The sequence below is a fragment of the Sarcophilus harrisii genome, chromosome 4 (genome assembly GCF_902635505.1).
Source record: "Sarcophilus harrisii chromosome 4, mSarHar1.11, whole genome shotgun sequence".
Lineage (NCBI taxonomy): Eukaryota > Metazoa > Chordata > Mammalia > Dasyuromorphia > Dasyuridae > Sarcophilus > Sarcophilus harrisii.
Genome location: NC_045429.1, coordinates 285,573,652 through 285,600,666, shown reverse-complemented (window position 1 = coordinate 285,600,666; position 27,015 = coordinate 285,573,652). Strand labels below are relative to the sequence as shown.

The window sequence follows — 27,015 nt, the reverse complement described above, 5'->3', positions numbered from 1 at the left end:
GCGGACCAATCCGGGCTCGCCCGACCCACCCTCCCTTACAAGTCCCTCCTCTGCGCCGCCTCTCTCAGAAACCCGGGAAAATTCGATGACTAATCGAGAAAGGAAGGTGGTCACGCCGAGTCCCCTTTGCGCCCTCACGGACCGCCGCTCGGTGGGGTTTGGGCGACGAAATGAAGAGGACTCACTGGGGAAACGCATCGGAGAGGGCGGGGCCTCTGAGGCGCGCGGAATTCGGGCCCTGGGGATTAACTAAGAAGGCATTAGACGCGCGCCTGACCTCTGAAGCCCCTCCCCTCTCCCATCCAGGCCCAGCTTCTGCTCGAGCCCTTTACTTCTGCCCACCCTGTCAAACAGTTGCCGTAGCGCGCGCGCGCCTGTGCAGGGTGGGTGAGCGCCCCTCAGTGGCGGTTTGGAGTCCTCACCTTCTCTACCCAGGTTTGTATTGCCTGAGGGAAGGGGACGGACACTGATCCGAAATTAGCCCACCCCTGCTGGGGGCGCCCGCGTTTGCCTTGCTGCGGAAGCTGTAGCACCCCAGGTTTGCGCTGCCCTCCAAGAGGAAGGAAGGTAAGAGACCTGGCTTCGCTTTACTCCGGAAATAGGGAGCCCCAGCCCCCGTTCGGGGTTGCAGTCGTACCCCTGAATGCCCCTATGACGAAGGAGGCGTTTGGCCAGGAAATGGCTCTTGGAAAGAAAAGGCCGCCTGGCCCCCGACGTCACTGCACGGCTGTTGGGTTCAGGTTCATGATTTGCTCCTACAGAAGGGCTCGCTTCCACAAGAAGACCTAAGATACCGGGGTATGAAAATGTTTAATATCAATGAATCATGAAAAAGGGAAATAAGATTTGACGGTGCATTTCTTACAACAGAAGCGCATGATGCATCCTATGATTAATGTACTAGTACAGTACAAAGAGATGCATAGACTAAAGGAGGAGAGGAAAAAGGACACATCACCGATTGGGGAAGCGCCAACTTTGCAGATCCGAGATTACAGCCTACTAAATCCCTTCCGAGGGCTCCAGACCACTAGAGCGTCCTCTCCCTGGGCCGGAGTCCGATTTAAGTATTGATCGATCATGACTTAAACAGCCTAGAGAACAAAAGTGGCTAAACGACAGCTATACTGACTTCACTGTCTTGAGTGAATCCAGAAGTGGGGCCAGTTCTGCCAAAAAGTTTCATTTTTCTGTCGAAAATGAAGCTTTATTCCTGGAGTGGCTAGTTCCCGGATAATGCGTCCTTAGTGGATTTGGCCAGAATCCACCTAGGACTGTGTTTTTTAAACTATATTTGTTCCCAGGATTATTCAGCAGCTGCAAAACAGGGGTGAATAATAATTCATTGTACTGTCATTATCCCATAGACGGGAGGGAAACTGCAGGTGGAGGCCTACAGAATCCTATCTTTATACCTATATCTTTCAGTGAGGAAGTTAATATTGAATGGTGGTGGAAACTGACCCCATTACGCCCTCAGCTAACTACCCCCTTATGTTGCATTGCACTAGCTGAGCGTACTCTTTGTAGTAGTTGTACAGGTTATGAGCCCATCCTGGATTTAGCATGAGGCACATTCCCTAGTTTTGCATTGCACAGGGGATGACTCCTTGGTTTTTTTTTTTTCTTTTAAGGACAAGTAATTGTCCCCCTCGGTTTGCATAGTTCTCTAAACTAGCTAAGTGTCTTCTAAATTTATACTGTGCTGAGAATGCATCTCTAGATTTAAATTGTGCACGAATTATACTTCTAGTTTGCATGGAATGTCTCTCAATTTTTAAGTACCCAAGGGCAGAAAGAGTTTTGTATTCCCTGGTTTTTGTAGAGGGTTGTAGGAGAAAGCCCCTCCCTCCCGTGTTGCCCTGCTTCCAATTGCATTACATAGGGGTTGGGAAAGATAGAGAGACCTCTATACTTTTCATCTCTCAACTGGGACTGGCTGTACCTACCACTTGGACCTCAGCACTACGTCTGTGTGATGTGGCACTTTGGCCCCAGTATGAGCCTGTCTTCATCTCCATTAATGCTAATTTGCATGCTGAAGGCCAAGGTGAACATTGGAGAGTCATCCTGGAGGATTGCAATAGCTATGGTGAACCTGGACATGCTGGCCCTGTTTTTACACAGAATATATTTAAATAGGTGTGATATGATTTGAGAAGTACCACAGGACCTTGACCTGACTAAAAATAGAACCTCTCCTGTTTGTCGCTGCCTTTAGAATTCCTCTTCCTTTGATTTAGACAGCAAAGACCAAAAGACTTTGATTGTCTCCAAAAGTTACCTGCTATCTGTTGGAGTAATGTGTTATATTTACGATGTATTGTGTGAGGCCTACCTGAAAAGGATGAAAGCCTATCAGAGTAGATTAGTTCCACAAATGAGTTACTCACAAATTATTAATAAAATGATTACTTCCTTATTTATAATCTGTTTTTACAAAATTATTTCATTTATCCTATGTTATTTAATCTCTAGAATAATTATGTGAGATGGGAAGTACAAGCAGGTATTATCCTCATTTTTTGTTTTCCTGAGGTTCAGGTTAAGTTAATTAATGTTAAGATTTATTGGTCATTTTCCTTTCTGCAATCCTGTGAAGTATATAATATATTACCTTTGTTATGGGGAAGGCTTACTAGATAATGATATAGTTATTCCCCTACTTATGCTTTGCCCTCAAAGTCATATAGTAAAGTCAAAGGGAAAGTAGAGCTCACTCTTTAGAGTGAGCTCTATATACATATTGCTTCTGCTTTAGCAGATTAGCAATAACAAGCTCTCTCATCTTGGAAAGCGGAAAAGTGCACTGGACACAAGATAAAGATTTTTATTGTAGAGTAAGAAAAAAAAGGGGTGTACATGAAATACAGATTTTCAAGGAGTTGGCAGTGAAATTAAATAAATACAGAGACTTTTTTAAATGACCTCTCTAAGGTGGACATTACTCCCATTAGCTGTTCATCAGTAGTCCAAGTTCCCAAAGCTTTAATATTTTTCTTTATTTTGGCCAGACCATCCAGTCATTCAACTGTGTCTGACTCTAGGTGCCCCATGGACTTTTTGTCCATGGGGTTTTCTTGGCCATTGGAGTGTTTGCTTCTTTATCTAGTGAATTTAGGCAAATAGAGGTTAAGTAATTTGTCCAGGGTCACACAGTAAATATCCGAGGATGGATTTGAACTAAGGTTTTCCTGACTTCAGGCCCACTGAAATACCTAACTGCCCATAGATTTCAGGAAAGATTCTTCTTGATCTCCCCCAAAAAAGTACATACTTCCTCAGAGTAATCCTAGGGTCTTTATGGGCCTCTAACTTCTTTTATTAACAAAGACTAAGTTTTTACAGAATATGATTTTTTAAAAAATAAGGGAAGGATTCTAACTACTTCCATTCTGTGCCAGCTGTTAAGAACCTACCTCCAAGAGGGTAAACAGAGATAATTGGGGAAGCCAATTCCTCCAGTTCATCAGGATCCAGAAAGGGTAGGAAACTAGGGAAAAGCTAATCCCATAGACCTGTGAACTCATTTCTTGATAGTCAAGATCCAGATTCAAATTCCAGCTTGTGTTGTGCACTAAATGAATGATAGTCACTTTTAGCATTAACAGTTTACAAAAGAGGTCCATGGGAAAGAAGATGTTAACCAGTTCCTTAACCCTCTTGATATCACCTTAGGAAATCTGGCTGTTCTCCATGACTTTTGGACTGATCTTCGTCTTGCCTTCTCTTTCTCTGCCTTTTCTTCTTTGAATGTTTCTTCTCCCTCCCCCCTCCCCACTTTCTCCTTCTTACAGGTACCTTAGTCAGCAATATCAGACTTCCTAGAGGTCACCAACTGGAACTGAGTGACAGTGACCTTCTAACTTCTGGCCCTAAGGGGCCTGTGGGGGCCAGCCCTCCTGAGTTCTACTTCATGTTCCAACGTGTCCGTGTCCGACCCCAAGACTTTGCTGCTTTCACTATCCCCAGAGCTGGGGGGGAATCAGGAGGTGGAGGTGGTTTTTGGCCGATGCTGCCCCCTCAGGGGGCCCCACAGTATCCCCTCAATACCTTCTCCCCTTCTCCCAAGGCTACCCTGATCCTCAGCTCTGTTGGCAGCCTTAGCAAACTCCAGCCTCAGCCTCTTACATTCTCCAGGGGTGGAAGACAGAACCTGACCTTTCCTGTGACTCTTAGGGAGTCAGGAACTACCCTTCCCACCCCACTTCCAGCCCCTCGGAATCGTCGGAAGTCAGCACACAAGGTGCTGGCTGAGCTAGAGGATGAGAAAGGAATTAAGGAGAGCCCTTCCAGAAATCAGGCTGAAACCAGGAAGAAGCCTCGAGGAATGAAGACTACAGTCACTCCTAGTGGGTAAGTGAGGTGACTTCAAAGAGACATAGGGAATTTAGGGCTGTCCCCATCCTCACCACTATCTTTGTTGTCTGAAATCTGCCATTATGTCACCCCTACCTCTTCCTCTTCATCACACACACACACACACACACCCCTTTGCTCTGAGAGGACCTAAGCTGTAGGGAGCTCTGCCTCCCAAGAGAGGAAGGGGAGAGAATGCTCTGGGAAAACTCCAGCTCAGATAAGAATTCACCCTTTGACTCTGCAAATTATCTAATATCTTCTGTCTCATGAGATAATGACAAAAGAAGAAACAGGAGCTTGGTAGGGACTATGAGGTCACTGTGAGGTTGTTACTAGAGAGGTGATATCCATGTTTTACAGATGAAAAACTAAATCTCAGGTTAAATTTGATCATACATGTACATATACATGGCCTTTTTCATATGGAGATAGTGGAAAGAGCATTGACTTTGGACTCTAGACAACCTAGGTTCAAATCCTGCCATTGCCACTTGCTGTGTCTGGGCAAGTCAACTTCTGTGGGCATCATTTTCCTCCTATAAAGAATGAGAGAATTTGAAGTTAGGTAATCTTTACAAGCTCAAAAGTCTATGATGTAATGATTTGTCCTTGGTCATACAACTCTCTTTTTTTTTTTTTTTTTTTTATTTTAATAGCCTTTTATTTACAAGTTATATGTTATGGGTAACTTTACAGCATTGACAATTGCCAAACCTCTTGTTCCAATTTTTCCCCTCCTTCTCCCCTTCCCCCAGATAGCAGGATAACCAGTAGATGTTAAATATATTAAAGTATAAATTAGATACACAATAAGTATACAGGTCATACAACTCTTAAGTATCACTGTCAGAATATGAACCCAGACCTTTTCAACTCTAGTGTACCACACTCTCCTAACTCAGAAATGGGGGGGAAAGTCCTTCAAGTATTTTCTAAGTACTAAGTCTGCCATACCATTTCAGATTGCAGCCTAAACTCATCCTTAAGAATAGGAGTATATTTCTATCTTCCCTTGTTCAGGACTTTTTGTGTTTTTCCACCAAACCTCCTTTCAGAAATCGACGTGGCCGTCCCCGGAAGTACCTATCATCTGGGACTGCAGCTCCCCCTCCTATTGGGGGAGGGGAGCCCTGTGCAGCCCCCAGCTGCCAACCACCGCAGGAAGAAACAGTGGCCTGGGTCCAATGTGATGGTTGTGATGCATGGTTCCACATAGCCTGTGCAGGTTGCAGCTACCGAGCTGCCCAAGAGGCTGATTACCGTTGTTCTAGTTGCCAAACTTAAGGTGATGGAAATTGGTTAAGAAAAATCATGGCAACTTGCTGCCACTCCTTGCGACTCAAAATCCAGGGACTGGATATGGTAGAGGTGAAATGGAAAGAATACTCTCTACTTTCCTCCCTAGGAGGAAAACCTTTCAGAAAGGAATTACCTATTGCCATGGATACTAAGCTTAGTTTTTATAGGTCCCTAAAGTAACATGGAAAAAACAGCCTATTGGCTGTGGCTTTTGTTTCTAGGAGTGTCTAGCTGCTAAATATGAAACTGATTCCAGGGTCCTGTTGCCCTAGATACTGTATGCTAGAACCAGAAAATTATCCAGCTATAGAAGTCAAGACCATGTCAGATGAATGGCTTCAGGAACTCTAGAAATGTATAAGAAAGATTTCAGAAGGCCATTTATCATTATAAATTATAAATTCTTTGCTGGGAGAATCTGGAAAACTTCAGACTTGGATGTGAGAGGGCAGGGGAAAAAAGGTCCAATCTGACCCTGATCATGCTGCTTCCAGCATGACAATCTGCCTCAAAACTCCACTAGCCATTATGTCCAATTCTCTAATCCTTTGTCTTTTCTGATCTACTCTTTTCCCTTCCTGTTTATTTCCAAATAAAGAACCAGTTACTGATTTGTCCCTCTGTAAGTTGACTTAAACTTGGCTCTGGGGAGAGATCTGCATAGCCTCTAATCCCAACTTGAGGAAATCAATGAAATAGATTTCAAAGTAAAAGAATGCCATATTCAAGTAGAAAGGAAAGCCAGTCCAGCCTTGGATTACTCCCACCCATTGTTTTATTTGCTTCTCATGCTGCTGAAGAAAATGCAAAAACATTTTTGCTGGACCTATTACAAATTTATATAGCCCTTGCTATGTCAAGACAGTACTTTTATACCTCCCTTATTAAAGTGATGATCCCACTTCCCACAGTGATTGAAAACTTTCATCAGTCCTCCATATCACCCCATCAACTAAGAATCTTTCTTCATTTTGCTTTAAAAAATAAGACCATTTCCTGGCTAAGAAACAGAGTAGTGGATCAGTGAAATAAGTCAAAAGACACAATAATTGATGATAATACTAGTGTTTGACAAACCCAAAGACTCCAGTTCTGGGATAAAAACTCACTACTTGACAAAAATCTCTGGGAAAACTGGAAAATAGTATGGTAGAAAGTAGGCATTGGTCAACATCTAAACCCAATACCAAGATAAGGTTGAAATGGGTTCTTTATTTAGACATAAAGGGTGATAACTATAAGCAAATTAGGAGATCAAGATATAGTCTACTTAGATCTGTGGAGAAGGGAGGGATTTGTGGCCAAAGAACTAGAGAATATTATGAAATGCAAAATAGATCATTTTAATTATATTAAATTATATTGTTGTCACAAACAAAACCAATGCAACCAAGATTAGAAGGGAAGCAAGAAATGGAAAAAAAAAATTTATAGCTAGCGTTTCTGATAAAGGCTTCATTTTCTAAAATAGCCCATGATCCCAGATTCCCTTTCCGACAATATCTTTCTACAGCCATAGCATTAATTCTCATTCTCATTTTCCTCTCTTTCTCTCCATTGGTCTTTTCCCATCTGACTACAGGCATGTTCAGTTCTCTTCACAGCTAAAAAAATTATTCCTTTGACAATATTTAGAAGAGAAAGTGTCTCCATTTTTAAGAAAGCGATCTATAAATTGTAGACCAGTGCCTTTACTTCCAATTACTGGTAAAATTCTGTATCATTAAGTAGATAGGGAACATCTAAAAAAGGGCACTGAAAGCCTAATTGCATGTCTTTTTTTCATAAGCTTTGGAACTGAGGCAATGCCATAGGTAGAATTTGCTTAGATAGGGCAAAGCATTGGGCTGAGGTAAGTTTTACATATTCCTTTCTTCCATTTTCTTTCACTTCTCAATCTTTTGAAATTTGGTTTCTAGTAAAAGAAGGAAAAAGATCTACATGTTCAAAAATATTTATAGTAGCTTTTTGTGGCAGCAAGGTATTGGAAACTGAATATCTATTCAGCCCATCAACTGGGAAATGACTGAGTAAATTATAGTATATGAATGTAATGAAATACTATTTTTCTATAAGAAATGATGAACAATCTCATTTCAAAAAAGCCTGGAAAAATGTACCTGAATTGATGCTGAGTAAATGAGCAGAACCAGGAAAATATTGTATACAGTAACAAGATTGTATGATGATCAGCTATGACAAACTTAGCTCTTCTCAGCAAGTCATCCAAAACAATCCCAATAAACTTCTAAATGGAAAATGCCATCCGTATCCAAAGAGATGGAGACTATAGAGACTGAATGCAGATCAAAGCGTTATTTTCATCTTTTTGTTTTGCTTTATTTTTTTCTTGTGGTTTTTTGTTCCATTTTGATTTTTCTTTCCCAACATGACTACTATGGAAATGTGTTTAAAATGATTGTACGTGTATAATCTATATCAGATTGCTTGCTGTTTTGCGGAGAAGGGGAAAAAAGAGGGAGGGGGGAAATATTTGGAACTCAAAATCTTAGAAAAATTAATGTTGAAAACTATCTCTACCTGTAATTGAAAAAATAAAATATTATTGAAATGAAAAAATTTGACTTCCAACCTCATCATTCATTTGAAACATTTTTCAAAAGTTAGCAATGTTCTAGAAATATCTCAAATCCAACACATCTACAGCAGTATTCATCTCTCTTTTAAAACCCAATTCTCTTCCAAATTCCCCTATTTCTTTAGAAGGGGCAATCAATTCAATTCAGTAAATATTTATTAATCATCTACTATGGGCCAGGCATTGTACTAAGTATAGAGGATTCAAATAAAAGACAGTCCTTGCCATCCTCACTCAAATGAGGAAGACAACACATAAAAGAAAGCTAAAAAAGGGGAGCCAAAGGGAGATAGGATGGAGTCCAAACTGAGAAAGGATGATGGAAAATGAGAGTGAAGAGTTACCTTAAAAGTCTAAATTAAGAGTCTTCTATAAAGGAAGACTTTGGGAGAAGTTTGTTGCTCTCTACAACCTTCCAGTCAGAGAGAAGAGGCAACTGAGAGAGCTGAGAAGCTTTTGAGTGTCAAGAACTGAGTCAGCCAGCCAAGCATGGGACTGAGAATTCTGGTGACCCCACTTAGACTAGGTGAGACATATTTCTTGGAATCAAAACCAAACATGGCAGTTGCTGGATTATTAGCTGGAAAGTTCAGATCTGAGCCTTCTATATAGGAAAGTTTTGGAAGGAATTTAGTATTCCATCCTCTAATCAGGAAGTAGAGAAGATATTTAGTATCAGGAAGATATTTTTCTATTCTCTCAAGTTTAAAACCTTTCTCTTTCATCCCATAGTCAGTTCACTACCCATCTTGCATGTAGGTCCCTCAGGAGACTTTGAAGATTTCACATTTTGTTGTATTCTACAGTCAAAGGCTTTTAGTGTAATCAGTGAAGCAGAAGTAGATCACATTGCTGAAGCCTAGTTTGCAGAATTTTAAGCATATTCTTGCTAGCATATGAAATTAACATAATTTGTGTGTCTCTAAATCAATAACCACCCTCATGGTAGTTGTATATATTCTTGCCACCTCATCTTAGTCTCTTCTACTTAGGTTAAATCCCTACCATTTTTGCATGAAACACCTCCTTGATAGCTCGAATTTTCTTGAAGAGATCTCTTGTCTTTACCATTCTATTGTTTTCTTCCATTTCTTCGCATTAGTCCTTTAAGAAAACCTTATCTCTCCTTGTTGGAGATGTACATGCAGAGTACATCATATGAAATAACAGGCTGGAATAAACAATCTCAAATATGCAGATGATACCATTCTCTTTTTTTTCTTGTAATAGTATTTTATGTTTCCAAATACTTGTAAAGATAAGTTTTCAACATTCATCTTTTGGGGGCAGCTACATGGCGCAGTGGATAGAGTACTAGTCCTGAAGTTAGGAGGACCTCAGTTCAAATATACTCTCAGACACTTAACACTTCCTAGCTGTATGACCCTAGGCAAGTCACTTACCCCAATTGCCTCAGTTTAAAAAAAAAATCACCTTTGAAAAACCTTGTGTTCTAAATTTTTCTCTCTTTTCTTCCTTTCCCCCTCCCCAAGACAGCAAACAATCCGGTATAGATTAAACATGTGCAATTATTCTAAACATATTTCCATATTCATCATGCACAGGAAAAATCAAAGGAGGAAAAAACAAGGAAAAAAAAACAAGCAAACAAACAATAACAAAACGGTGTAAATACTATGTTTTGCCTAAGGTCCTCTTCAACTCCAGTCAATTCTGACTCCCTATTGATCAACAGTGGGAACATCTGAGTTGGTTTTCCACAAGAGGGAAGGGATGTTGTGAACCATTCCTACAATTCCCCACACTCTCCCTTGTGAACCATATATTTCTCAGAATCTCACAAGTAGTCATCTAGCTTCTGTAAGAAAAAGTGTTCATGTAGGAAATTCATTACCTCTTTAAGTCAACTCATCTAGTTTCTATATAGCTTTGATTATTAGGAAGTTTTTCTTCATATAAAATAGAAAGCTGCTTCTGTGACTTCCCACTCACTGTTCCTAGCAAAACAAGTCTAACCCCCCTTCCACATCCACAATCAGTCTTCATAGTTCACTCTCTGGATGTAGATGGCACCTTTCATCACAAGTCTATTGAAATTGCCTTGAATTACACATTGTTGAGGAGAGCCAATCAAGACTCTCACAGTTGATATATGAAACCATTCTGATGGCAAAAGAAAAAAAAAAAGAAAAATTAAGAAACCTCTTGATGCAGAAGAGGAGGATATTATAATTGGCTTGAACCTTAAATATCTAATATCTTGGCAACTGGTCCGCTTACTTCCTGACAAGTCAAGGGAGAAGAAATGGAAACAGTGTCTAATTTTATATTCTTGGGCTCAAAGACCATAGAGGTGATCAGTGCAGTCATGAAATTTAAAAATGCTTGTTTCTTGGAAAGAAAGTTATGGCAAATTTTGTCTAGTCAAAGCTATGGTTTTTCCAGAAGCAGTGAGAGTTGAATTTTAAGGTAAGCTGAACCACACAGAATCAGTGCTTTTAAATTGTGGTTCTAGAGAAGATTTTAGGAGTTCCTTGCATATCAGGGAGATTAAATCAGTTAATACTTTTAAAGAAATTAATTCAAGACTGTTCTGGATTAGGTCAGAATAGGTCAAATAGTGAAGCTGAAGCTAATAATAATATTGGGAGATCGAAGGGAAAAAGACAAAGGGACAGCAGAGAACGAGATGACTGTCAAGGAACATAAACTTGGACAGACTTCTGGAGATAGTAAACAATAGTGTGTTTGGTGTGGTTTGGTCTGTGGGATCAAAGTCAGACACCACCAATAACCGAACAATTAAGGAATCTTCATTATACCATTTTGGACAAGGGACCATCCCCGCTCTGTCTTTTTATGGAAGCAGCCCATTCTGGTTTTAGATATTACTTAAGGAATTTTTCCTGGCATCAAGCGTACATCTGATCCATGGCAGCTTCTACTTTTCATTGCTCCAGATTCTTCTTAGGACTAACAGGCAGCCCTTTTGTGTTCTTGAAAACAATCTCATTTCAGTCTAAATATTCCCAGTTGCTTCAATTAATTCTGTCTTTGAAAACTGACTGGGAGACACCTCAGAAAATGACTCATTCACAATCGCATAGCCAGCCTGTGCCTGAGACAAAATTTGAACCCAAATATTGGGTACTTTCCCTTTTTAATTATCATTTGTGTCTTCTCTCTCCATGAGAATATAAGCTCCTTGAGGGAAGGCACCTTCTTTCTTTTTGCTTATATTTGTATCCCCAGTTGCCCTCCTTCAATTAAATCCAACTCACCTGCATGTCATGGCATCACCTTCCTGATGTCATGGTCCTCTTTGAGAATGAAGGATATCCTCAGCCCTTAACACAGTACCTACCACATAGTAAGTGTGTAATAAATGCTTAGTGAATGACTTTAGAATGATGAAAATATCTAGAACTTAACAAAATATCTAGAATGTACTTGGATTTACTTGACAAATATTTTAGTATGGCCTTTGAAAAGTGTGTGATTCCTAAGTAAAAATTACCTTTATGAAAAATAGGGAATGAAGGACTCCTACCAAATTCCTTTTATGGCACAGATGTGGTATTGATACTTAAACCAGATAGGATGAAGACAGAGAAAGAAAATTATAGACCAATCTCCCTAATTAATATTGATTCAAAAATCTTAAATAAAATATTAGCAAAGAGATTACAGAAAATCAACCCCAGGATAATACACCACGGCCAAGTAGGATTTATACCAGGAATGCAGGGCTGGTTCAATATTAGGAAAACTATTAACATAATTGACTACACCAATAACCAAATTAACAAAAAACATACGATTATCTCAATAGATGCCGAAAAAGCATTTCATAAAATCCAACACCCATTTCTAATAAAAACATTAGAGAGTATAGGAATAAATGGATTTTTCCTTAAAACAGTCAGTAGCATCTATTTAAAACCATCAGCAAGCATCATATGTAATGGGGATAAACTGGAAGCATTCCCAATAAGATCAGGGGTGAAACAAGGTTGCCCACTATCACCATTACTATTCAATATTGTATTAGAAATGCTAGCTTTGGCAGTAAGAGAAGAGATTAAAGGAATACAAGTAGGTAATGAGGAAACCAAATTATCACTCTTTGCAAATATGATGCAGATACTTAGAGAATCAACTATTAGATTCAAAAACTATTAGAAGCAATCCACAACTTCAGCAAAGTTGCAGGATACAAAATAAATCCAAATCATCAGCATTCTTATACATCACTAACAAAATCCAACAGTAAGAGATACAAAGAGAAATTCCATTTAAAATTAACTGTCAATAGTATAAAATATTTGGGAATCTATCTGCCAAGGGAAAGTCATAAAAAACCATATAAGGAAAACTACAAAATACTTTCCACACAAATAAAGTCAGATCTAAGCAATTGGAAAATTATCAAGTGCTCATGGATAGATTGAGCCAATATAATAAACATGACAATACTCCCTAAACTAATCTATTTATTTAGTGCTAAACCAATCAGACTCCCAAGAAACTATTTTACTGACCTAGAAAAATAACAAAATTCATCTGGAAAAACAAAAGGTCAAGAATTTCAAAGGAATTAATGAAGAAAAAAGCAAATGAAGGTGGCCTAGCTGCAACCAGATCTAAAATTATATTATAAAGCAGCAGTCATCAAAACCATTTGGTACTGGGTAAGAAATAGAGCAGTTGATCAGTGGAATAGATTAGCTTCACAGAACAAGATAGTCAATGACTATAACAACCTAGTATTTGACAAACCGAAAGGCCCCAGCTTTTGGGATAAGAATTCACTATTTGACAAAAACTGCTGGGAAAATTATAAACTAGTATGGCAAAAAGTAGGCATAGACTCATACCTAATACTGTATACCAAGATAAGGTTGAAATGGGTTCATGATCTAGACAAAAAGAATGATATTATAAACAAATTAGAAGGACATAGGATAGTTTACCTCTCAGATTTGTGGGGGAGGAAGGAATTTGTGACCAAAGAACTAGAGATCATTATTGATCACAAAATAGATAATTTTGATTATATCAAATTGAAAAGCTTTTGTACAAACAAAACTAATACAGACAAGATTAGAAAGGAAGCAGTAAATTGGGAAAACATTTTTAGATCGAAAGGTTCTGATAAAGGCCTCATTTCTAAAATATTTAGAGAATTGACTCAAATTTATAATAGTTCAAGCCATTCCAAACCCTTGTCAGTGTTGGAAAAATTATCCATGTAAATAAAAAGCGTTAATTTTAAAAATTTTATCTTTATGCAATTTTCAGTAACATAATCTTTGTATTGCCCTGCCCATGACAAGGATTTTTTTCTTCAAAGAAATAGTTCACTATTGCTGTTTTCATTTTTATTGATTTTCTTGATTATTCAAAAATTATGCTTTGACCCAGCAGTGCCACACCACTGGGTCTGTATCCCAAGCATTTTATAGAGGAAAAAGGATCCACATGTGCAAAAATGTTTGTAGCAGCTCTTTTTATGGTGGCAAAGAACTGGAAAATGAGTAATGCTCACCAGTAGGGGAATTGTTAAATAAGTTATGAAATATGAAAGTAATAGATTATTATTTATAAAAAATGATGAAAAGGTTGACTTTAGAAAAGTTCTTTACACAAACTGATGCTGAGTAAAACAAGCAGAACCAGAAATACATTGTACAGAGTAACAGCAAGACTATGCCATGATCAGTTATGAAAGACTTAGTTCTCAGCAGTTCAGTGATCCAAGGCAATCTCAATAAACTTTGGATAGAAAACACCATCAGCATCCAGAAATATAACTATGGAGATTGAATGTAAATCGGTACTAAAAGGATGTTCATGTTTTTACTCATGATTTTTTCCTCTCCCAACATGACTCTCAAAGAAATGTATACTAAAAAAAAAGTTTATAACCACATGTATAACAAACAAAAAAAAAAAAGCATGCATCAATAATTAATTTCTGTACCTCTGCTGTTTTCTGAATTTATTTTGTTTTTGGGTTCATGTGCCTTGCTTGACCTACCTTGCAAATGAAGAATTCCTGTTTACAAAATCCAAATGTCATTGCTCAAAAACCCTATGGAGTGGGACAGCTAGGTGGCACACTGGATAGAGCATCAACCCTGAAGTCAGGAGGGCCCAAGTTCTGGGCAAATCACTTAACCCCAGTTGCCTCAACCCCCCCCCAAACAAAACAAAAAATCTGTTGAGTTATGGAGGAGTGTTTAATCTTTATTGGGCAATGTTGTAAATTCTTTGGTGCTTTTCTGCTGACTTGTGCTATTTATTGCATGAAAAGGCTTTAGTTATTTTTATAAGAGTTTTATAGCCAGAGCTAAATATGGGCTTTGGATTATGTATACACAGGTAACTTTCATTTATTTACATGGTAGGTCAAGGCACATGAACAGTCTAAAATTCAGTCTTTTAGCAGAGTAGAGGTAAAGGCCTCTCTAAAATACACTATTACCACTCACCCACCATCCTGAATTCAACAAATCCAGTAAGGTTTTTCCCTCATTGCTCATGCCTGAGCAACTCATTTACTCCAAACTTCCACACAAGATATCCAAATTCCTCTAATCCTGCCTCTCTCCCTTTTTTTCGAATAACTTTTGGCTATTCTCCCAATTATCTCAAACTTATCATTGACAATTAAATTAGTTCTGCCAAATTTAAAACTAATTGGAATTTAGAGGAAGACAAGAAATGGTTAAATCCACTTAATTTAGCAATTAGATATATCATTAGAAATGATATAGAAATGTTGGATTTGAAATTAAAGGACCAGAATTCAAAGCCCAGTCTTTGTCCATGTTATCTTGGTGAGCCTAAGCAAGGTTCTAGATCATTAACAGCAAATAATGGTGCCTGGATTTTAGCAAGCCCTTTGGAACAGCAAATAAAATGCTATTTTTGGAGTCACAAAAACCTGGATTCAAATCCTTTGACTGTTAAGACAGATAGATGGTGCAGTGGATAGAATAAAGACCCAAGTTTGCTTAAAAGACACCACCCTTTGTTAGCTTGGTGATTCTGGACATGTCATTTAACCTTATTTCCTCTCATAATTAAAAAAAAATAGGTTTTTACTTACATTGCAAAAGTCCATACAAATAAACATAGTAACCATGATTTTTTGATAGCCACTTGATCTTTTCTGAAACCAAATTTTTGCGTGACTATTAATCTTTCATTAGATCCAAAATTTGCAACATTTTGAAGTTTGAGAACAATGCTTTATACCAGTAATACCATCTGCAAGAACATCCATAGTGAATTCCTCTTTGAGACTCACAATGACTCTCCATAACAGTAGCAAATGTTTGCTGAGGATAAATGTCTTTTATTCCTACTTTTATGTTTAGGGGATTTTTTCATAGATCTTGAGATAATTTTGAACTATGGTGGGGAGATCCCTTATTGGAAAGGGATTTATAAGGCGATGCTTTAGTTTTTGTTCTACTCTATGATAATGTTTTTGTAATGCAGTGTTCCTGGTATCATCTAAAATGGTAAAGATATAATATACTGATTATTGCTTGCAAAATCCTTATTTTCCTTTCAGTAATAATGCCTTCATTCATGCACAAATAACCCTTCAAGTTATCTTACAGTTGCTGGAAGAGGGATGTAGATTTTGAATAGAGTTCCCCTTTTCTCCCCTCCACCCCCCTTGCATTCTTCCATGCCCTCACAAATTCAGAAGCATAAGTCTCCTCCATACTTTTCAATTCAGCTGTTTCTCATTTGTTTCCTTAGTGCTCTATCTCTACTATAATAAAGACTGGGCCTGGAATGTTCAAAGTCAGTGCAATGATTTTACTCTCCTGGTACAATGTCAAGACTTCTTAATAAATCTTTTTGCATCTTTCTTGTTACATGATGTACTGAAAATATCTCAGAGGAGATATTCGTAAGGCATTTAATAATGTCTAGCCTATAGTCAACAATTTTCCTTCCTTTTTAAAGCAGCTGACATGAAGTCTTATAGGAAGTTTCCGCTGAGCTTTGAAACTACAGTTGTGTATGAAGGCTAGTTTGGTAAAAAAAAAAAAAATGAGGAGTTACATTGGATGCCCAAAAGTACTTCTGGATTTAGTTCCATAATCCAATTTTAATAGTGCATTATCTTAATAGTACTGACAAGACTTGGCAATTTAATGATTATAGTAAAGTGAGACTGACCTCCAGACTCTGAACCTAGGTAACTTGAACTCAATAAATGCCACATCTATATTAAGAAAAATTTAACTTTAAAAGAGGGTGGATCTGGGGATCTTTATCAACCCATAAAGCTCCATATAAACAAATTATATGAAAGCAGCAGAAAAAGCTATTGATACAATCTTAATAGTAACTGTACATTAACACTATACTAAGCAATTGATAAACAGGATTATTTGATCCTCATTGCAACCTTTCATTTTACAGATGGAAGAAACTGAGGCAGAGGTTAAGAGATTTGCAAAAGTCACACAGCTCATTAAATATCCCGGCCCAGATTTGAGTCTTCCTGGATCCAGTCCCAATCCACTGCATCCAGCTGCTTTGTCTTGGTCACATTCGAATGTATAATGTTCAGTTTGTGGTGCTCCATTGTACAAAAACTAAGATGATGAAGTACATGATGACCATGTAATATGACACAAGCAGTTTAACGTATGGACTGTTAAGACTAGAGTTTAAAATTTTACCTCGAGACACCCAGAGCAAGTCATTTAATTTCTCTTGCCTTAGTTTCTTCTCTGTAATATAGAACAGCAGCACTACCTTATAGGATTGTTGTGGGGATCAAATAAGATAACAAATAGAAAAGCTCTTTGCAGATTTTGAGCTCCAATATAAATGGTCACTATAATGTAAATAAATGGTTGAGGCAATTAGAAATGTTTAATTTGGAGGAGACATAGGGGAGACCTAAGACAGGTCTTTAAATATTTGAAGTGTTTTGATTCTATTAGACTTGCTTTAGATTGCTTTATTTAAGAGTTGGGAGATGAAAGAGATGTGGAACTAACAAACAAGCAAACATTCACAACTTCTCCCTTACCCATTCCCCTCAAAAATCTGTTAATAATTTCTGAAATATTAATCCCATTCTTCCCTGTTCCTAAATGCTCCAAAGATAAGAGAGCTCAACCTACCAACTAACTTCCAGACTTTAAAAGAATTTGTTGGATTCCTCATCTCTATTCTCTCACCTTCTCTGCCCAAAGATAGGCTTAACCTTTTAGCTTGAATGCATGGTTGAGCCCAGAGTGTTAACAGGGAGAGGGGAAAATGCATCCCCCTCTGTGAAGGGGGCTGGGGAATAGAGAGTGGTGAAATGAGGGCCCCCATAACTGGGATGACTGAATGGAGGGCCTGGAGCAAGGGGAAAAGGCACAGGTCCTCCAGCGAAGGAGCCAGCTGCCTCAAAATCTTCTCGGGGCGAGTTGCTATTGCTCCGCTTGCCCTTTTGACGACGATTACAGAACCAAACCCGTACAACCTAAAAATAGGAAGAGAGAATAAGTGTAAATGAGAGAAATATATTGAATAAGAGACACACTTATGGAATGATGGATGTTTGTGGGAAAGAGGACAACTTTGAAGTCAACTTAAAGATGAAATACCTTAGGGACACATTGGTTAAGCCTATAGGTGAACCCACTTCATATCTTCTTTTAATCAAAAATGAGCATCTTGAAAAATGGGTAGGGCTTAAAAAAGAACTAGGTCAGTGATCATAGAAGGAATTAACTATCAATTTGTGTCTGATTCTTAGTGATCCCCATTTGGGTTTTCTTGGCAAACTCATTTTACGGATGAGGAACTGAGGCAAACAGGATCAAGTGACTTCTCCAGAGACAGTTAGCAAATGGCTGAGGCTATATTTGAACTCATGAACATTAGTCTAACTGAATCCAGTCCTTTATCTACTAACCTCTTGTTCCAATTTTTCCCCTCTTTCCCCCCACCCCCAGATGGCAGGATGACCAGTAGATGTTAAATATATTAAAATATAAATTAGATACCCAATAAGTATATGACCAAACTGTTATTTTGCTGTACAAAAAGAATCAGACTCTGAAATATTGTACAATTAGCTTGTGAAGGAAATCAAAAATGCAGGTGGGCAAAATATAGGGATTGGGAATTCAATGTAATGATTTTTAGTCATCTTCCAGAGTTCTTTTGCTGGGCGTAGCTGGTTCAGTTCATTACAGCTCCATTGGAAATGATTTGGTTGATCTCATTGCTGAGGATGGCCAAGTCCATCAGAATGGGTCATCATATAGTATTGTTGTTGAAGTATATAATGATCTCTTGGCCCTGCTTGTTTCACTCAGCACCAGTTCGTGTAAGTCTCTCCAGGCCTTTCTGAAATCATCCTATTAGTCATTTCTTACAGAACAATAATATTCCATAATATTCATATACCACAATTTATTCAGCCATTCTCTAACTGATGGGCATCCACTCAGTTTCCAGTTTCTAGCCACTACAAAGAGGGCTGCCACAAACATTCTTGCACATACAGGTCCCTTTCCCTTCTTTATGATCTCTTTGGGATATAAGCCCAGTAGTAATACTACTGGATCAAAGGGTATACACAGTTTGATAACTTTTTGAGCATAGTTCCAAATTGAAGAGCCCAATTTAAAATCTCTACTTTCACTATGGAGTCTTTCCTGCCGGCTATTTTAATATTCCTATGTACTATATTCCACTCATTCCTCAAGCACACTGATAGTTTTTACCATAAAACTGTTGGACCAGATATTAGGAGACTGGGTTTGTTTTTAGCTCTGCCATTGTGTGAACTCTGGGACAAGTCAGTTCACTGCTCTAGCATCTCATTTTCTTCCTTGGTAAGAAATCAGACTAGCTCAACTCTAAGATCCTTTTCTAATTGCTAGAGATATATGATGACCCTTTGGCATAGATTTCAATCTCCTTTCTCTCACATTCCTAGTGGAATCAGTTTGTCACTTCTAGCTTGAGCTACCCTTGGGCTACCAACTACCAAAAGAGAGGAAGGAATGGAATTTGATTGAGAGGCTTAATCCACGGATTAAAAATGACCAGTGGGGGCAGCTAGGTTGTGCAGTAGATAGAGCACCAGCCCTGAAGTCAGGAGGATCCGAGTTCAAATGTGGCCACAGACACTTAGCATCTCCTACCTGTGGTGACTCTGGGCAAATCACTTAATCCCAATTGCCTCAGCAAGGAAAAAAAAAAAAAAAAAAAAAAGGACAGGTGGCAGAAAAATGATAAGTTAGCAGTAATAGGAGGTCAAGGTGAAAAAGATTCAAAAAGTCAATGAGGGAAAGAGATGGTATAGTCAGTGAAGGAAGAATATAGAGAAGAGTCCAGAACAGAACCAAGAAGGGGATGAAGTATCTGTAGGTGTCTTATGGAAAAGTTAGCAGCACTCACATCTTTCTCAAGGCCCAGCTCCTCAGCAATATTACTGATCTGTTGAAGTGTGGGCTTGGGGCACTGGAGAAACATGGTCTCCAAGTTTCCCCGAACTCCATTCTCAATGCTTGTACGCTTCCTCTTTCTGGCTTGTTGAAGGACTGTCTCAGCCTTACACAACTGAGGTAAGAAGGGATGGAAATACATCAAAATAAAAAAACATAAATTAGATTCCTCTTTTCTAGAAGGAATAAATGTTCTGAAGAAGCAAACTCCTATCACATAATAAAAGCAGTAATAACATTTATTATCAGTAATAAGAGTTCACATTAAGATATAAGTCTTATTCCCATTTTACAGATAGGAAAGCCGAATCTCAAAGGTTTGTCAAAAAATAAAATTATACTATTATGCATAAAACGAATAGGCCAATTTCAGAAAAATCTGAAAAATTGATGAAAAGTGAAATGAGTAGAAGAATATTATACATAGTAACAGCAACAATGTGTGATGATCAACTAGCTATTGTCAGCAATACAATGATCAAAACCCAAATTTCTAAAGACTCATGATGCAAAATGTTATACACATCCATACTCTGAATGCAAATCAAAGCATACTATTTTCTCTTTGTGTTTTCCTTTACTTTTATAATCCTAATATGAAAATGTTTTATATAACTGCACATAAATAACACACATCAAATTGCTTACTGTTTTAGGAAGGAGGAAGGAAGAAAAGGAGGGATAAAACTTTCAAACTCAAAATGTTGTAAAACTGAATGTTTAAAAATTGGTTTTTACATATAATTGTAAAAAACAAATTAACAAATTGTCCAAATTTATGAGACGAAAGACTGAAATTGGATATGCAGTGGTAGGGGTATGTAGTAGAAAAAAATGAAGACAAAGAAACTGGAAACTGGCATACATTAAGTCTAAAAAAGTTCATGGGTATAGTAGAAAAAATGATAAGCAAACTTGGATTCAGGAGATCTAAGTTCAAATTCTAGTTAGGATACTATTATAGAGTGTCTATAAGCAAATTTCAAGCCATTATTTTTCTTGTCTATAAAATGGGGATAATAATGCTATCACCCACTTCACAAGGTTGTTTCGTGAGGAAAGGAGCTTTGTAAAGACTTTAAAAAAGCACTATATTCATGACTTTAAAGAGAAATGATTCACAATTTTCCAGGCCTATTTCACCTTCATCCCCACTCCCCCTCATTCCTTATAGTTCTACCCCTTACCTCCTGAAGGTGGTCATTGTCATCAGCTGCTTCTAGCCACTTCTGTAGCAGAGGTCGGAGCTTACACATGTTCTTGAAGCTGAGTTGTAGTGCCTCAAACCGACAGATGGTGGTCTGGCTAAAAACCTTGCCTGGAGTTTGGAGAAGGATGAGTTGGTACTGTAAGGGCACTATGATCAAGGTAGACCTATCCCCTTCACAGACTTTAGTATCCAACCTTCCAACTGCTGCTCTCATTCTAGACCCCAAATCCTCATTTCCCCAACTTGTCTTTCCAATTCTTAGTTTCTTCTAAACTTCAGAGGTGACCCACAATCTTGTTCTCCCTTCTTTAGGACACCCAGAATCTAGCTCTCCCCCCCACCTCTTAGATCCAAAAAGTTCTGTCCCTAGTCATAAATGGAGAAAGGAGTCCTCTGGGTGACATGTATAGAAAAGGACCCACCAAAGAGAGCCCCCAAGGTGATGCCCACATCAGCCTGGGTATAACCCAGAGTGATCCTTTTCCGCTTTAGCTCCTTGGCAAACTGCTCCAGTTCTTCTGGTGAAGGAGTTTCTTGTGCCTGCTGTGGAATTTTGAACAGGAAATTTCAGAAAACAGAAAAAAGCCTGAAACAAATAGAGGTAGCACTCATACCAAAACTGAAATTGATGGGGATAAATTTATTTTTCCTTTCTATATCATTAACCTCAGCAAGTAAATAAATTAACTCCCTAGTATCTCTTACCCCAACTCCTTATGAACAAGCTTTAAGAAATTTCCCCCCCTTTCTTTAATCACCTATATGCACATTCACTTAACATTTATTAAATGCCTTGTAAAAAGCACCCGAATTAATACCAAATCTGTCACCGACTCCTATTCATCCATTTAACAAATAAATCAACATACAATATCTTCCTTGAGGTACAGGAATATAGAGATATAATCATAACACAAAACAGAATGCCTTGGAAATTCTAGAAATAATCGAGGCTGACTCCCTTCATTTTACAAACAAGGCTTAGAGGCCCAGAGAGGGATTCTCACAAAATTGATATCAGGTTAGATTAAAGCCAGGCCCTTTTGACTCCTAATGCAGCATATTGCTGCCTCTATTGTACCAGGTCAGATTGCTTCTTCTCCATCCATTCAACATGCCAACATGGGGGTGAAAATTCCAGGCAAAAGAAAAAAATTCAAACAAAAACAGTTGAGCTGGAAGGAAAGGTAGGTTAGAGTCAGATACACTTGAGGGGAACAGGAGAAGATTAGGTAATAGCCTATTTTTACAGTCCAAATGAAAGCTAAAGAGGCCATCGCAGCAAAAATAAAAAGATCCCCAAAGTAGATGGGCGCCTGGATGTGGAAAGTGAAATTCAGGGGATGGCAATACCATTAATACAACTTGAAAAGTCATATTAAAAATTAGATTGGGGAAAGGAAAAAAAGAATAGGCTCAATTTGACAGGTAGAGGGAACATTGAAAAAAAAAATTCCCATAAGCAAATGGACATTAAAGCAAAATTGAGATCTGAGAACAAGGCTGGAGTTAGATTTTGAGTTACCCAGGTGACAAATGAAAAGCTGGGAGTGGAACAGTTCTTTTTGTATTTATTTATCTGAGGCAGCCAAGTAACTTGCTCAGAATCATACAAGAAATTATCTGGTCTTCCTTACTCCAGGTCTGACACTCTACTGCTGCCACTTAGCTGACAGGTTGAATTCAATTCAACAAATATTGAGATTCTGAACTAAGGATACAAGAAAAAAAAAAAAACTTTATTAAGAGGTTATTGATATTATTGATTAATATGAAGATTCTTATTTCAATAGAATGAACAGAAAAAAACTTATTGGGGGGTGAAAAGGCCAGCATGCAGTAGATTAGTGGTGAGTGGTAGTGTAGATAGTAAACATGTATAAATTTACTTCTTCCACTTCATTCCCATTTGGAGAAATTTAACAACGAACATCACTTTTTAAACAGATTATAAAACCAGACAAGATCTGATAACTTTGTAGGCAGAAAGGAAGAAGCCAGTAGAAAGGTGGAGATTGAAAATGCCAGAGGGAATGGCAACATGTGAGATAGCTAGCAATTAGGTACAAGTTTGTGTGGGGTGTCAACCCTGGGGAAGAAATCTCCTTCCTAGTCTTTTAGGATAGGAAGAAGTGTAATGACAAAAAAAAGTTGGACCTAAGAAAGAGGGGCCATAATGAAATAGCCAAGTTGCAATAATTATTCTATATCGTATTATATATAACATAAAATGACAACTGATTTCTTGCTTCCAAGTTTTCATTCCACTATAATGGATTCTGCATGTTGAGGCCAGATTAACTTTCCTAAAATAGCATATTCTTTATTACTCCCTTTACTCCAAGTCCTTGGCTGGGCATTTTTAAGATATTTCACAAGTCTACTTACTTCCCCATATATCTAACCACATTTCCAACTCCAGTAGTATAGCACCCCCTCTTTAATTTCTTTGACAACTTTTGCTCAGCCTATTCCACAGCAGGTATGCCTTAAGCCTCCTCCTTCCCTTTCCCTCCATCCAAGTCTTGGTAAAGTCTAGCTCAATCCCCACCATAAAACCCTCCCCCAGCTTGTTTCTCTCCAAAATCCTTTGCATGTACAAAATAAAGCGTAAAAGATTTAAATCATTGTTCTTCATATTTGTTTTAAATGACTAGCCTTAGTCTCTCCAACTAGATGGGCAAGTTCCTTAAGAACAAGGCCCATGGTCCTTTGTATTATGTCCGGTCTCCTTCCCACCAAATGGGTACACCTCCATTCTTCCCTGACTTCATCTGCAAGTCAGTTCATCATTCACACAGTTCCAGTCAAAATAATCTTTTCTACTCTCATCGGGTTACTCTCCATTGTTCCAAAGCCCTCAGAAATTCCCCTAGTGTCTATTCAACACAACATACATTTCTTATCCTGGCACTCTAGAACCCCCACTCTGGCTTCAGCCAGCAAATTTATTTCTCCCTCCACTCCCGCATTCCAGCCAAACTGGAATACTAGGTTCATTCTTTCCTGCCAAGTATTTAATCACACTGTCCCCATATTTGAAATGAATTCAACCAAACTCCTTGGCCATTTTAAAAGAAATCCTTCCCTTCCTTCAAGATCTATCAAGTGATACCTTCTGTATTATGCATTTCCGGTTCCCTTTAAACTTTCTCATAGCACTTTATCTGAATTTCTCCTTAATATTTATGTCTTTCATTTCATATCCATCCAGGCCTCACCTACAATGGAGAATGTGATTGTAAGTTTGAAGACAGATGCTTTATTTTCTTATTTCCAATGTCTGGCTCGGTAAGATCTCATAAATGTTCAATGTTTATAGCTCCCCCAACTTGATATATAACCCATAGTCGGTAATTCCACGAATGCTTGTATGGCATAGTTTATAAAATCTTAAGAATTGGACGTGAAGCTTAGAATTTATTTCAAAGCACTCATTTTACAGATAAGGAAACTGATACCCAGAAGTTAAGCAATTTGCAAAGTAACAATGATGGTGTCAGAGCCAGTTCTCCATCTATACCTCCACCAAACAAAAGTCCTCAGAGTTTGGTAACAGACTCCCCTCATAATTAGCATCCACATCATTCTCAGACATCTGGATTCTCCACCCAAAATAAGATACCAGACAGTCCCACCCACCATTTCCAGGGAACAATACCTCAGGAGAATGGGTGTTCTATCAATCTGAGCAGATAAGGTGGTTAAGCCTGGGGCCACAAACTGGGATACACCACCACCCAACCCAGTCTCAGGGTCTGCAGGAGACTGGAAAGGGGATAAAGATGATGTAAGAGTAGTACCTCCTAGGAACCCAAATGCAATTACCTAGGTACAAACTAGACTAAAAAGGGAACATCAAAATGGACCCGAAAAACGGGAGAAACTGTCTAATCAAATATTACACCGACAATCAGGCTCCCTTCAGCAACTCAGTACTCATTTTTCCTTCCTCCGCGCCTCTAGTTTCAGTCATCTTATCCCAAATTTTCAAGCCCTGTCTTTTCGTCCCAATTACTAAAAAGATCTAATATAATTTTATCTTACCACTTCCCAGGCTTAGTATTTTTCGGGACCCCCAGATCCATGCCTGGAGTTTCTTTTCGATATGGCAGAGGAAGGTGGGTTCCTTTCTGGCCTCATCCGGCCTCGACCTCACCGAGAAGGCCAAGTTCCTACCTTTCCTCATCACCAGTCTCACCTCGTCTCCACTCTCCACCGGCTCAATCTTGGTGACTCGAGCAGTGGTACGGGACTCTGGGGAGCTGCCCTCGGAAGGACTCTCTACCCCCGGTCCTGCATCGCCGTCGGGGACTGCGATCTCCTGAGCAGGCTGAGCCATCACTCCCACATTGGGCTGAGGTTCACAGTAGACACCCCCTCCCCACATATCGTACAAAGGGTGGTATGGGGCCATGCCCCACCCGTCGGGTCCCGGCCCCGTTCCAACCCCACCGAGTGGGCCTTGAAAGGCCGACCAATTCCACGTAGGCTCGGACCCACCAGCCCCGCCACCGCCCGGGGGTGGCGAGAAATATTCAGGAGCCAGATGTCCGGCCATTCGGATGCAGGGGACCCCGACCCGGGGTTTTAAGGACTGAGAGCAAAGGGGACAAACCGACCCCACCCTCCACAATCCCACCCACCCCGGCCTTGACCTCTAGCCCCGCCCTCGCCCCCGCCCCAGGTAGGGGGGAGGGGGAGAAACTGAGGCATGAAGCGAGACTCCGCCTAAAGTCAACCTGGACACTTCTGTTGCGTTCCTACACTATTCACTAGTCTTCCGCAATAGGTTTTCTTCGTTTTTCTTTTCTCGATCCAATACTTAATCTGAATTGTATCTTGTCCATTCTTCCCTTCCCGCCCCACAGTTGTTTCTTCAACGATGTACTCAAAAAGCCACACTTAACCGCATCTTTCAAGTAAATGTTCCCTTCATGACTCCTCTCTACCTCTCAGGCACTAAGCAAGTAGATATCTTATAGTTACTTCATGGATTAAAGGTCTACCTACTCACTAGCCATGGGACTGCTCTCTCAACAAACGTCACCTTCTTTCAGTACCCTAGATGTCATTCCATTCCTCTCACCCCCAATTCTCTACTTAGGGACAGAACATAAGCTTCTGTGGGGCTCAGATCCTCACCCAATTCTGTTCAGGTACCCAGCCAAAGTCAGGTCCCAGTCAGCTCAACCCCTCAGGGAAACTGCTGTCTGACACCCCACCCCAGTTTCGCCTTCTTTTCCCTCCCCAGTTCAGATATCCAGCCCCAGGCTGCAGAGGAGAGGCGGGGAGAAGGGGGGAGGGCGGAATCTCTGGAGTCAGGTTCAAAGGGGCTGGCTGGGGAAGGCGGGGGAAGGGAGGACAATGGTTTTGGCTGGACAATCCTGATCCCCTGAGGCGACAGCCCTAACCCTAAACAAGTGCTCAGCCCTTCAATGAGCCCTGATGGCTCCCCTGGGGCCAGCTTCCTGCCCCCCAGCTTCAACTACCCCCATACCCTGCATCTACCTCGGGGACTCCGACACAATTGTCCAGCTCTCCCCCACTTCTCGGGATTTTCTCCCCACATTTCCCCACCCCCAGATACCCAAAGGGTCCAAGTTCTTTCCTATAGGCTGTTCTTTTGGGCCTTTTCCCCAAACTGTTCCATTTCAGGAGTCCAGAGTCCTTCTCCCTTTAATTTAGTTTTTTCTCCCTTTTCTTTTCTAAAGAGAGAAGTTAGCTGTTGGATAGGTCAGTTTTAGATTGTTTTACTCAGGGGACAAGCTGATTTGGGTTTGTTTGGTCTTTTCACTTCTGGATCTGGCCAGATAATTAAGAAGTTCTGGAACAGGGGGGTGCCTCACCTCTCAAGGGTTTCTTCATCTCTGCACGTCAGATTCCTCTTTTATGAAATTTCACCCAAAGTTCCTGATGTACTTTGAAGGTGATACTTTTACTGAAGCTCAAAAGGAAATGTAGAGGTTTTTAGTACTAGGAAGTAACTCTTCCTCCCCAAATATTTCTTTAGATAGAATCCACTCTTAGAATGTAATTCCTTTGGTACCTAGGTTTCTAGGTTAACTCCCTAAAGACAGCTCACACATTATTAA

General features: G+C 39.4%; 2 protein-coding genes across 2 annotated transcripts; one reads left to right on the top strand and one right to left on the bottom strand.

The window, feature by feature from the left end:
* Positions 1–27: 27 nt before the first annotated feature.
* TCF19 (transcription factor 19) lies at positions 28–6,915 on the top strand. The gene is given in 5 exon segments (XM_023504013.2): positions 28–1,893; positions 1,896–1,970; positions 1,972–2,092; positions 3,798–4,356; positions 5,418–6,915. Coding segments are annotated over 5 exon segments (1,119 nt in total). The 5' UTR covers positions 28–1,758; the 3' UTR covers positions 5,647–6,915.
* A 9,012-nt stretch (positions 6,916–15,927) lies between these two features.
* On the bottom strand, positions 15,928–25,591 carry POU5F1 (POU class 5 homeobox 1). Its single transcript, XM_003770524.2, has 5 exons — positions 25,122–25,591; positions 21,343–21,463; positions 20,898–21,028; positions 19,664–19,825; positions 15,928–17,732 (listed from the first exon to the last, which is right to left on the bottom strand). Exons 1-5 carry the CDS (start codon positions 25,479–25,481, stop codon positions 17,472–17,474), a joined length of 1,035 nt encoding a protein of 344 aa, XP_003770572.1. The 5' UTR covers positions 25,482–25,591; the 3' UTR covers positions 15,928–17,471.
* Positions 25,592–27,015: the final 1,424 nt, after the last annotated feature.

Coding starts and splice junctions, on each gene's coding strand:
- POU5F1 (XM_003770524.2), bottom strand. CDS start 25,481: ATGGCCGGACATCTGGCTCCTGAATATTTCTCGCCACCCCCGGGCGGT. Junction 21,029..21,342: donor CACCTTGGGGGCTCTCTTTG/GTGGGTCCTTTT, acceptor TCCAAACTCCAG/GCAAGGTTTTTAGCCAGACC. Junction 17,733..19,663: donor AGCTGGGCCTTGAGAAAGAT/GTGAGTGCTGCT, acceptor TCCTATTTTTAG/GTTGTACGGGTTTGGTTCTG.